This window comes from Mobula birostris, chromosome 2 (genome assembly GCF_030028105.1).
Source record: "Mobula birostris isolate sMobBir1 chromosome 2, sMobBir1.hap1, whole genome shotgun sequence".
Classification (NCBI taxonomy): domain Eukaryota; kingdom Metazoa; phylum Chordata; class Chondrichthyes; order Myliobatiformes; family Myliobatidae; genus Mobula; species Mobula birostris.
The window spans coordinates 225,424,447-225,436,774 of record NC_092371.1 but is presented as its reverse complement, the minus strand read 5'-3'; the positions used below and the strand labels follow the sequence as shown (position 1 = coordinate 225,436,774).

General features: G+C 43.0%; 1 protein-coding gene across 2 annotated transcripts in view; it reads right to left on the bottom strand.

Annotated features, from left to right (window-relative positions):
• echdc1 (enoyl CoA hydratase domain containing 1) overlaps nucleotides 1–8,337 on the bottom strand; it is a 30,137-nt gene extending 21,800 nt beyond the window's left edge. The window contains exons 1-3 of one of the 2 annotated variants that reach the window (XM_072279118.1): nucleotides 7,996–8,337; nucleotides 5,774–5,845; nucleotides 935–1,169 (exon numbers count right to left, since the gene is read on the bottom strand). In XM_072279118.1, coding sequence (XP_072135219.1) covers nucleotides 935–1,157 — 223 coding nt within the window. In that variant the 5' untranslated portion in view covers nucleotides 1,158–1,169; nucleotides 5,774–5,845; nucleotides 7,996–8,337. The remainder of the gene's footprint in view (nucleotides 1–934; nucleotides 1,170–5,773; nucleotides 5,846–7,995) is intronic. The other variant, XM_072279110.1, reaches the window with a different exon arrangement.
• Between the last annotated feature and the right edge of the window lie 3,991 nt (nucleotides 8,338–12,328).

The window sequence follows — 12,328 nt, the reverse complement described above, 5'->3', positions numbered from 1 at the left end:
TATTCCATCTGGGTAGCCTCCAACCTGATGGCATGAACATTGACTTCTCTAACTTCTGCTAATGCCCCACTTCCCCCTCGTACCCCATCCGTTATTTATTTATAAACACACATTTTTTTCTCTCTCTCTCCTTTTTCTCCCTCTGACTATACCCCTTGCCCATCCTCTGGGTTCCCCCCCCCCCTTTTCCTTCTCACTGGGCCTCCTGTCCCATGATCCTCTCATATCGCTTTTGCCAATCACCTGTCCAGCTCTTGGCTCCATCCCTCCCCCTCCTGTCTTCTCCTATCATTTTGGATCCCCCTCCCCCTCCTACTTTCAAATCTCTTACTAGCTCTTCTTTCAGTTAGTCCTGACGCAGGGTCTCGGCCTGAAACGTCAACTGTACCTCTTCCTAGAGATGCTGCCTGGCCTGCTGCTTTCACCAGCAACTTTGATGTGTGTTGCTTGAATTTCCAGCATCTGCAGAATTCCTCACATTTGCGATGTACACCTCCATCCTATTTATGAGCCAACGCAGGCAAAATTCCAGACCACAACGCATTAAGTTCGCCACACTACCAATCAGCAATAAGATTTCCTCCCTATATCACAATTGAGTTTCCATAATGATGACCAAACAGCTGACTGATACATATATAAAAGCCTAGCATCGGAGGACATACCATAATTGACAGCGCACTGATGATGTCTCCTCAAATGGTGATGAAACAACTCAACCCAACCAATATCTACCTCTACAGAACTTGCATTTCCCATTCTATTTAATTCTATTCAGTAGAACACCATTTTTTAAAAAAAAACATGTTGATATAATACTTTACTTGGAGGAATTGAGGTGCCAACCTACCTTCCACTCTTATTTATCTGAGAAACTACAACAATGTTCTGATAAATAACCTTTGCTCATCACCTGGAAATAAAAATATCATACCTGAAAATGCATTCATTCGATCAGGGTGATTTATGATCAAGGTGGCAATCCCGTTTTGATCTTTCTGCAGATCAACAGATCCACCACGGAGCTGCTCGAGTTTTCCCTTGATATCATCTTCATTTACTCTGTAGACAGACGTATATGTGGACAAGCTCCTCTGTAGCAGTATTTGGTTCCTCAGGCTGCACAACGCACACTTGTAGATGCACAGCAAAGCCATTTCACCTCAGTGCTGATATGTAAATAATAAAAATCAATTCCTTTCACAAGATTGTTCCCTTATTTCCCCTTCCATTTTCCAGTCCCTAAACAACAAATTACAGCTTTAAAAAAATCAGGCACTTTACTTGGGGCAACACTCAAAATGTTTCAATGTTTCAGGCCAAGACCCTTCTTCAAGCCTGGACTAGTTCTTTGGGACAAGCATTTGGATCTAAGTCTACATGAAATACTTGGGTCACATACTTTCAACCATTTAGTTATACCAAATTTTCAAGAATAATTGGCATGTAAGATTTCCTGCAGAATTTTACCTGTTTAAATGACGGATATTATATATATCCAGACAAATTGCAGTGCCTATTCCCTGAATAACTTATTATAAATTATACAGATCATATGTCTTTTTTTTAAAAAAAATAAATAAATATATATATATATTTAGAACGTAATGGTATTACATAAACACTCCAACACGCTGTACAGCAGACTATCTACAACCAGCATCACATGCAGAAATGCTGAGTAAAATGCTGCCATGAGCCATTTTAAACTCAGGGACAAAGGGCACCTGATTACTGACTTTAGTGAATGGCTCTCAGTCTAATGCTGTCCAAAATAGGATTAGCAGAAAGCCTTTGTAATCTGAATTGGAATGAAGCTAGTTGAAATAGACTGCAAAATATTCACCAGCAGGGTTCAATTTTTTTTTTGCTGTATTTCACTAAGTAAAACTTAGAGTTTCATAAAACCTTATCAAATGACAATACATATTCATTGTGGAACAAACACTGCTCCCATTCATTTCTTTTAAGGTTAAAGGTTTTGCATTGCAGATACAAAAAGGTGTACGATCTGTATAATCTAATCTGTTCCAAATTATTCAGGGAATAGGCACTGCAATTTGTCTGGAATCCCCAAAAGAGAAATCTTACTGTTGCTTGCTTTTAAGAATCCCAAAATTAAAAAAACATGGTTCCACATCAAGTAAGGATATTTTTCAAAAAGCCAAATAAAATGGATCTGCTGAAAACTTGAAAAATTAAAAAGTTAGAAATACTCAGAAAGGTGGCATCTGTGAAGAGGAAAAAAGGGTTAATGTCAGCAGTGAAAGTACAAGACACTGAAAATTGTTGCAGATTTTGTCTTATGGTCTAAAATCTGCAACAGAGCATACTAGAAGTACGCAGTAGGTCAGTCAGCATTAATGTCACTCTTTGAGGAGTGTTTGATGGCTCCGAGCCTTTCCTTCCAGGAATTTAGAAGAATGAAAGGGGATCTCACTGAAGCCCATCGAACATTGAAGGGCCTAGATAGAGTGAATGTGGAGAGAATGTTTCCTATCATGGGTGGAATCTAGGACCAGAGAGCCCAACTTCAGAATAGAGGGCCATCCATTTAGAACAGATGAGGAGAAATTTCTTTAGCCAGAGAGTGATGAATCTGCGGAATTTCTTACACCCAGGTCATTGGGTGTATTTAAGATGGAGGTTGATAGGCTCTTGATTAGTCAGGGCATGAAAGGTTAAAGGAAGAAAGCAGGAGAATGTGTTTGAGTAGGAAATTGAATCAGCCGGATCAATCAGAGTGATTGTCAAGCTGAGATCAGAGTGTGAGTTGGATGGACATTAAAGTGTCAGGTGAGTAGAAGCTCAGGATTACTCTTGGGGACTGAACAGGTATGTTCTGCAAAGCAGTTAACAAATTCTCTGCTTTAGAGTCCACGATGAGTACTGAATGCAATGTCGTAGGAAAGGAAATGTACATCACATCCAGAGTTTCTCCGGTTAGCGGACGATTTCCATTCACGCCTCTCTGACATAGGGGGGAACCGCGTACAAGGAAAGTTACAGCAGTGGTTTGTCATTGCCTTCTGCCGGGTGAGTTTCCACAGAGATCACCAGCTCGTAACCCAGCACAGATGGAAAGCGTAAAAGGGAGCCGGCTGGATTCGAACTCGGACCTTTCGTCCCGAAGTCTGGCACTGAAACTGGGGGGAAAAAAACTGCAAGTGAATTGCTACTTCAGCTGAAAGAACCGTGTGGGACCCTGGATGGCAGGAAGGGAAAAGGTAAAAGGGCAGGTGTTGCTTCTCATGTGGTTGAAGTAAAGAGGGGAGAGGTTGGTGGAGATGGGAGGGCAATTCAGGGGGAGGTTTGGAATGCTGGAACGGAAGGAAGGGAAAGATGTAGCAGGTAACTAAACTGTGGAAGAGTGCAGAAATCACAGGAAAATGACCCACTGAATGTGGAGGCTGCAGTGATAGGAAGGAGAGGATAAAGGAAGTCCTAACTACTCCGACTGGGGTATAAAAGCACAGGTGAGAACAGAAGTGCCAGAAATACATAAAGTGTTAAAGAGAGGTAAGAGTGGATATTGGACCACTGGAAAATGATGCTGGAGAGGTAGTAATGGGGGAAGAGTGAAATAGCAGACAAACTAACTATTTTGCATCATTCTTCTCTGTGGAAGACACTAGCAGTATCGTGGAAGTTCCAGTTGTCGGGGGGAGCGGGGAATGAAGTGTGTGAAGTTACCATAACCAGAGAGAAGGCTCTCGGGAAACTGAAAGGTCTGAAGGTAGATAAGTCACCTGGACCAGATGGTGTACACCCCAGAGTTCTGAAAGAGGTGGCTAAAGAGATTGTGGAGGTATTAGTAATGATCTTTCAAGAATCACTAGACTCTAGAATGGTTCCGGAAGACTGGAAAGTTGCAAAATGTCACTCCACTCTTCAAGAAGGGAGAGAAGCAGAAGAAAGGAAACTATAGAAATAGAAACCTACAGCACATTACAGGCCCTTCAGCCCACAATGTTGTGCCAATCATGTAACCTACTCTAGAAACTGCCTAGAATTTACATAGCGAATAGCCCTCTATTTTTCTAAGCTCCATGTACCTATCTAAGAGGCCCTTAAAAAACCCTATTGTATCCACTTCCACTATCGCCGGCAGTGCATTCCACACACCCACCACCGTGTGAAAATCTTACCAAACATCCCCTCGGTATCTGTTTCCAAGCACCTTAAAACTATGCCTCCTCGTGTTAGCCATTTGAGCACTGGGAAAAAGCCTCTGGCTATCCACATGACCGATGCCGCTCATCATTTTATACACCTCTATCAGGTCCCCTCTCATCCCCCATCGCTCTGAGAAAAGGCCAAGTTCACTTAACCTATTCTCATAAGGTACACCCTCCAATCCAGGCAACATCCTTGTAAATCTCCTCTGCACCCTCTCTATAGTATCCACATCTTTCCTGTAGTGAGGTGACCAGAACTGAACACAGTACTCAAAGTGGGGTCTAATGAAGGTCTTCTATAGCTTTAACACTACCTCACAGCTCCTGAACTCAATCCCACAGTTGATGAATGCCAACACACCATACGCCTTCTGAACAACACTGTCAACCTTTGAGTGTCTTATGGACAAAGGCCCCAAGAGCTCTGTGTTCCTCCACACTGCCAAGAGTCTTACCATTAATATTATATTCTGTCTTCAAATTTGACCTACCAAAATGAACCACCTCACACTTATCTGGGTTGAACACGATCTGCCTCTTCTCAGCCCAGTTCTGCATCCTATCAATGTCCCACTGTAACCTCTGACGACCCTCCAGACTATACACAACACCCCCAACTTTGTATCATCAGCAAACTTACTAACCCACCCTCTACTTCTTCATCCAGGTTGGATTTGGATATATATATATATATATATATATATATATATATATATATATATATATACACACACACACACACACACACAAACACACAGATCCCTGCGGAACACCACTAGTCACCAACCTCCATGCAGAATACGAACCATCTACAACCACCCTTTGCCTTCTGTGGGCAAGCCAATTCTGGATCCACAAAGCAAGGTCTCCTTGGACCCCATGCCCCCTTGCTTTTTGAAGGAGCTTTGCATAGGCCAGTTAGTCTGACCTCAGTGGTTGGGAAGGTGTTGAAGCCCATTATTAAGGATGAGGCACATGATAAAGTAGATCAAAGACAGTATTGTTTCCTTAAAGGAAAATCTTGCCTGACAAATATGTTAGAATTTTTTGGGGAAATAACAAGCAGGTTGGACAAAGGGGAGTCAGTTGATGTAGTTTACTTGGATTTTCAGAAGGCCTTTGACAAAGTGCTGTACATGAGGCTGCTTAACAAGTTACGAGCACATGGTATTACAGGAAAGATACTGGCATGGATAAAGCAGTGGCTGATTGGCAGGATGCAAAGAGTGTGAATAAAAGGAGCCTTTTATGGTTAGCTACAGGTGACTAGTGGTGCTCCACAGAGGTCTGTGTTGGGACCAGTTCTTTTTACGTTATATGTCAAAGATTTGGATGATGGAATTGATGGCTTTGTTCCAAGTTTCCAGATGATATGAAAATAGGGACAGGTAGTTTTGAGGAAGTAGCGAGGCTACAGAAGAACTTAAGACACATTAGGAGAATGGGCAAAGAAATGGCAGATGGAATATAGTGTCAGGTAGGGTATGGTCATGCATTTTGGTAGAAGAAATGAAAGGGTTGACTATTTTCTAAATGGAGAGAAAATACAAAAATCTGAGTTGCAAAGGGACTTGGGAGTCCTCATGCAGGATTACCTTGAGGTTAATTTGCAGGTTGAGTCTGTGGTGAGGAAGGCAAACAGGATGTCGGCATTCACTTCAAGAGGACTAGAATATAAAAGTAAGGATGTAATGTTAAAGCACTGGTGAGGCCTCACTTGGAGTATCGTGAGCAGGCTTGTCTCATCTTAGAAAGGATGTGCTTAAACTGGAGAAGGTTCAAAGGAGGCTCACGAAAATGATACCAGGATTGAATAGCTTGTCGTATGAATAGCGTCTGATGCCCCTGAGCTTGCATTCACCAGAATTCAGAAGAACGAGGGTGGCCTCATTGAAACCTACCAAATGTTGAAAGCCCTTGATAGAGTGGATGTGGAGAGGATGTTTCCTATAGTGGGAGAACCTAAGACCAGAGGACACAGCCTCAGAATAGAAGGGTGTCTTTTTAGAATGGAGATGAGGAGAAATTTCTTTAGCCAGAGAGTGGTGAAGCTGTGGAATTTTTTGCCATAGGCAACTGTGGAGGCCAAGTCTTTATGTACATTTAAGGCAGAGGTTGACAGATTCTTGATTGGTCAGGGCATGAAGGGATACGGGGAGAAGGCAGGAGATTGGGGCTGAGAGGAAAATTAGATACACCATGATGAAATGGCGGAGCAGACTCAATGGGCCAAATGGCCTAGTTCTACTCTTATATCTTATGGTCTTAAATAGACATGTTCTTGAGAATCCTGTCAACTACAGCAGTAGGGATGGCACCATTCGTTAGCACAGAAGACAGGACAGAGGAAAAAAGCTGAAAGATGCAAAGAAGGTGTCATAGAAGCAAGGCAAGAAGGGCCCTAGTTATAGGAATGCATGGGCTTTAATGAATATTAATCTCTAACCTTTCTTCTGCGATGAAAACAACTCAAAAAGAAAAGGGAGGAATGGTAAGAGGTGAGTATTGTGACAGGGAGAACAAGGTGGCAACTGATAGCAAAACCTGATGAAACATGAACTCTGGTTCTGCTTCCTGCTCTTGCCCAACAGTGATCATGTACCCGAGAATGAGGACTTAAATAGGATTGAAACAAGTATTAGTAACACACACAAAATGCTGGAGGATCTCAGCAGGCCAGGCAGCATTATGGAAAAAGAATAAACAGTCGACATTTCAGACCAAGGCCCTTTATCAGAACTGGAAAGGAAGGGGGCGGGGGGGGGGGGGAAGAATCAGAGCAAGAAGGTGGGGGGAGGGCAGGAAGAAGTACATGTCAGAGGTGATAGGTCTTTAACCCTCCATGGTCTGCATCACTATAACTACACCTTTCATTTAGGCAGAGGTTCCCAATCAAGGCTTAGAAAAGTTTGGAAAGCCCTGATTTTGAGGAAATGAGTGGTGACTGACATTGGACACACGGGAGATTGCAGATGTTGCAGCCTAGTGTGTGTGTGTGTGTGTCAATGTTTAAGGTTTAAACCTTACATCAGGACCAAGAGTAGAGAGAAATGTAGTTAACCATTCCCCTAGCCTCTTTATGCTGGCCATGTTCCTTCTCCAACTTTAATCATGATGCAAGGGTTCAAGCCAAAACAATCAACATTTCCTCTCCCCCTCCCAACAGATGCTACTCAACCCACTGAGTGAGTTGTTGCCTAAAATAACAATTCAATCAACATCAGAGCAAGTTCAGTACTGCACAAGGAGAACAGAATTATCTGCTCAAAGCAGCAAAAGTCCTTCACACCATCCTAGTGTGGACAGATATTACTGAGGTGGCCACAATTCCCTCAAACCAATGCAAAACTAGAAAGTGCAGAAAATACTAAAATAAGTACCGAGTTATTCAATAATTTCTCTCATCTCACATTTAATAATTTATTTAAAGGTCGCATTTATACCACAACCTTACATTAATTATAATTTCGGATATAGTGCTAGAACATTATTTCCAGTAATGTGCGGAGAGGCCGTGCATTAAATATTCTCGGGAGATATTTATTATATAAACCCCACCTGAATACCAATGTCGAAGGGGGTTCTTTCCTTGTCATATGCATTCTTAAAAATATTCAAAAATGTAATTATTGGGCGAGAATCTACCCACTCGAACAGTTAGAGAACTCATTCTTGGCTGCAGTAATCCAAGCAAACAAAATAGCATGATCGGAAGGGAAGCTGTACCAAATCCAATTAGGCCTTGAATCAGCGAATCAAAAACCTTTTTTTTAACCCTCCTATAAATAAACCACTTAAGTACTTTGCGAACTCTTACCGGGACGTTTTTTCCTAACTACACCAGACACAAAGACATGCAAGGTGACCGCTTTCCACAGGCACCCGGATCCGGTAGGAAATGCCGGAGTACAGCAGAGGATTTAAACTCGACTGTTCAGACACAGCGAAGTTTAGATGCCGCTTTCTTTCTGCGTAACGCCAGATTTTACACAAGCCCCGATTATGCCTCTCCAGAAATCTCTCCGCCAGCTGATACTGTACTACAATGTTGTTTTGGTGCGCCCTGCCCGCAGATGGTCAGTGCAGGTCCGAGCTGAAGGCGGCCGCCCGGAGCCAGCGGGGAAACTCGGACGTTCCGCATGCGAACGGAACTGCTCCGGACCCGGCAGCCTCTTTACGCGAGCGCAGTGACTCCGCCTCCTTGTCTGGATGTGGTTCCCCTTCAGCCAGCTGCTAGACCCTGAAACGAGGCAAAGATCATTTAAGCACTTTAATTCTCGAGGATAAATTGTCTATTTTTTGCTGCCTTGATGACCCTTTTCAGAGGGCAGGTAAGCGTATGATCTCTGGGGAGTGACATTGTAAAGTCAGTATTAGACACAGGAGATTCTGCAGATGCTGGAACTATGAGCAACACACACACAAAATGTGGAGAAACTGAGCAGGTCAGGCAACATCTTTGGAGTGGAATAAACAATCAACGTTTTGGGCCAAGTCCACCATCAGGACTGGAAAGGGAATTGGCAGAAGCTGGCAGGTGATGGGTGAGTCTGGGTGGGGGAGGGAATGGTGAGACTTTAGGAGGTGGTAGGTGGAAGAGGTGAAGGGCTGAAGAAAAAAGGTAAACACAAAAGGAATCTGATAAGACTGGACAGTGGACCATGGAAAAAAGGGAATAAGGTGAAGAACCAGAGGGAGGTGATGGGCAGGTCATGAGGGTGGGGGAGAGCAAGAGAAGTGAATAGAACACCACCAAAATGGGTGAATAAAAGGCAGGGGTGGGGGGAGGTGGGAACAGAGAGGAATGATTAGCAGACGTGAGAGAAATTGATGTTCATGCCATCAGGTTGGTATGCAAATTTCTTTCCCCAACAAGCATCAGTGAACTAGGCTTTTCATGAAATGAATGGTGGGTGGCTGCCTGTTGATGTTTTTCTGGGGAGGCGGAGAGAGAGAAGAAATTCCATGGATTGTGGGAATGGCTCAGTGGTGATACAAGTGATGCTATCCACTCTGGTTCAGTATATTAATATACTGATATTTATTTCTGATCCATATCTCTTCAATCAATTGAGAATTTAGAAGATATCAACGATGCCTTCTCCTATTGCGTGTGATATAAGAATATAGAACACTACAGTCCAGTATAAACCCTTTGACCTACAATGCTGTGCTGATCTTTGAAACTATTTTAAGATCAGTCTAACCTTTCCCTCCTACAGGGTCCTCCAGAATCAGGTTTAATATCACCTACAAATGTCGTGAAATTTGTTGTCTTTGTGGTAGCAGTAGAATGCAATACATGAAAAATATAGAGGAAAAAACTGAATTACAATAAGTATATATTCAATTTTTCCTTCAAGTATAAAATTGTTAAGAAAAGTAGTGTAAAAGCAGAAATTTTTAAAAAAGTAGTGAGTTAGTGTTCAAGGGTTCAATGTCCATTTAGAAATCGTGTGGAGGTGGGAAGAAGCTGTTCCTGATTCATTGAGTGTGTGCCTTCAGGCTCTGTATCTCCTTCCTGATGGTAACGATAAGAAGAGAGCATGTACTGGGTGGTGGGGATCCTTAATGATGGAAGCCGCTTTCCTGAGGTCCTTGAAGATGTCTTGGATACTATGCAGGTTAGTACCCATGATGGCGCTGACTAATTTGACAACTCTCGGCAGCTTACTGCGATCTTCTGCAGTAGATATGCAGAAGATATCTACTTGTAGATATCTAGACTGTATCTAGATGGCATCTAGATACTAGATGGTGATTCAGACAGTTGGAATGCTCTTGAAAGTATATCTGTAGAAGTTTTGGAGTGTTTTTGATGACAAAACAAATCTCCTCAAGCTCCTAATGAAACACAGCCACTATCTTGCCTTATTTATAGCCATTTTCTATTTATTCATAGGCCTATCTAAGAAATTCTTAAATATCCCTAATGTATCTACCACCACACCTGGCAGGGTATTCTATGTGCCCACTACTCTCTGTGTAACAAACATATCTCTAACATCACCACTACACTTTCTTCCAATCATTTTAATATTAGAAACTATAATGCTTGTTTCACTAAAAGCAAGGTGAAATGCAAGCCAAAGTCAGTGACTCCTGTTCCATAATCCAAGCTCCATTGTCTCTGATATGATGCTTTGTGAGACCTTTTCACTGCTAATGCAGTTTAATATTAATACTTTCAGTTCTTCATTATGACCACCTTATCCTCAATCTTCTCGAGAACCTGTTATTGCCTTTCGGCTCTGTCCCTATCTTCCCCTCAATTCTATGTTTTGATCTGTACAGCACAGCACTCGCTAAGTTAGAAATAAAAGCCTGTCTCCATAATTATTGTGTCATGTGTCCTCTCATTCTTCTCAACCATTCTGTATCTTTTAATATTCATAAGAAGCTGCTGATCTTCTGATCAGCAGTGTCAGGTTCCACAAGCATGCTGATAACAGCAAGTACCTTAACAACACTGTTGTGAATACTGGTGCATTAAGGAAAACTGAAACCAAAGTCAACTCCTACCAGAAGCTCCTTTCTCAGGTCACCAAGTCTTTTTCCATCTTGGGCTACTGTTTCTACCTGTATTCTCAACTCAAACTGAACTTTACATCCCATGTTCATTCTGTCATCATTAAGACTACCAATTCCCATATCCAGCACACTGCCTGCTCTGGGTATTTTCATCTCAAATTGCCAACAAGACATCAACTGTCTTGACTTCAGTACTCCTACTCCTTTCTCCTCCCCCACTGCCACCCTCCTCCATCTATCAGACCTTGTCCTTACCCTGAACAATTTTTCCCTCAGCTCCTTCCGCTTTCTCCAAACTCGAGGGGTAGCCAGGGGCACTTGTCTGGGCCCCAGTGATGGCTGCCTTTTCACTAGCTATGTAGGACAGACAATGTTCGAAGCCTTCCCCAGTTATATTCTCCAGATGGTCCTCCACTACATTGGTGACTGTTTTGGAACTGCTGAGCTCCTCAATGTTATCAGCCTCTGTGTACCACCCTGCCCTTAAATTCACTTGGTCCATCTCTGACACCTCCCTCCCCTCTCTCGATCTCTCTGTCTCCATCTCTGGAAACAAACTGTCAACCACTTTCTTTTATAAACCTACTGATTCCCAAGGTTTTCTTGACTATATCTCTTCCCACTCTAACTCCTGTAAAAATGCTATTCCCTTTTCTCAGTTTCTTTGCCTCTGCCAAATCAGTTCCCAGAATGCAGCTTTCCGTTCCCTCCTTCTTTAAAAAACAGGGTTTCTCATCCTCCACTATTGAAGCTGCTATTACCTGCACCGCCTCTATGCTCCAAACAACTGCACTCACCCCATCTCCCCGCTGTCTTGGAAGTGATAGAGTTCCTCTTGTCCTTACCTACCACCCTATCAGCCTCTGCATTCAACACATTATCTTCTGCAACTTCCGCCATCTCCAGAGGGATCCTACCACTAAACATATCTTTACTCCCCCGCCCCAACCTCCTAGTCCCTCCCCACTAATCTCCCTCCCAGCCTAAGTGCTACACCTCCTCCCTCACCCCCATTCAGGGCCCAAGCAGGCCTTCCAGGTGAGGGTACACTTGACCTGTGAATCTGCTGTGGTTGTCTGTTGTGTCTGGTGCACTTAATGTGGCCTCCTCTGCATTGGTGAGACCCATTGTAAATTGGGGAACCTCTTTATAGAATGGCTTGACATACGAAGAGTGTTGATGGTTCTGGGATGTATTCAGTAGAATTCAAAAGAATGAGTGGTGACCTCATTGAAACCTGTCAAATGGTGAAAGGCTTTGATAGAGTGGATGTGGAGAGGATGCTCCCTATGGTGGGAGAGTCTAAGACCAGAGGACACAGCGTCAGAGTAGAGGGGCATCCTTTTAGAACAGAGACAAGAAGCAATTTCCTCAGCCAGAGAGCAGTGAATCTGTGGAATTCTTTGCCACAGGCAGCTGTGGAGGCCAAGTCCTTATGTATATCTAAGGCAGAGATTAATAGATCCTTGCTTGGTCAGGGCATGAAGGAATACGGGGAGAAGGCAGGACAATGGGTCTGAGAAGAATATTGGATCAGTCATGATGAAATGGTGGAGCAGACTCGATGGGCCAAATGGCCTAATTCTGCTCCTATATCTTACATTGGTCAATGGCCTCCT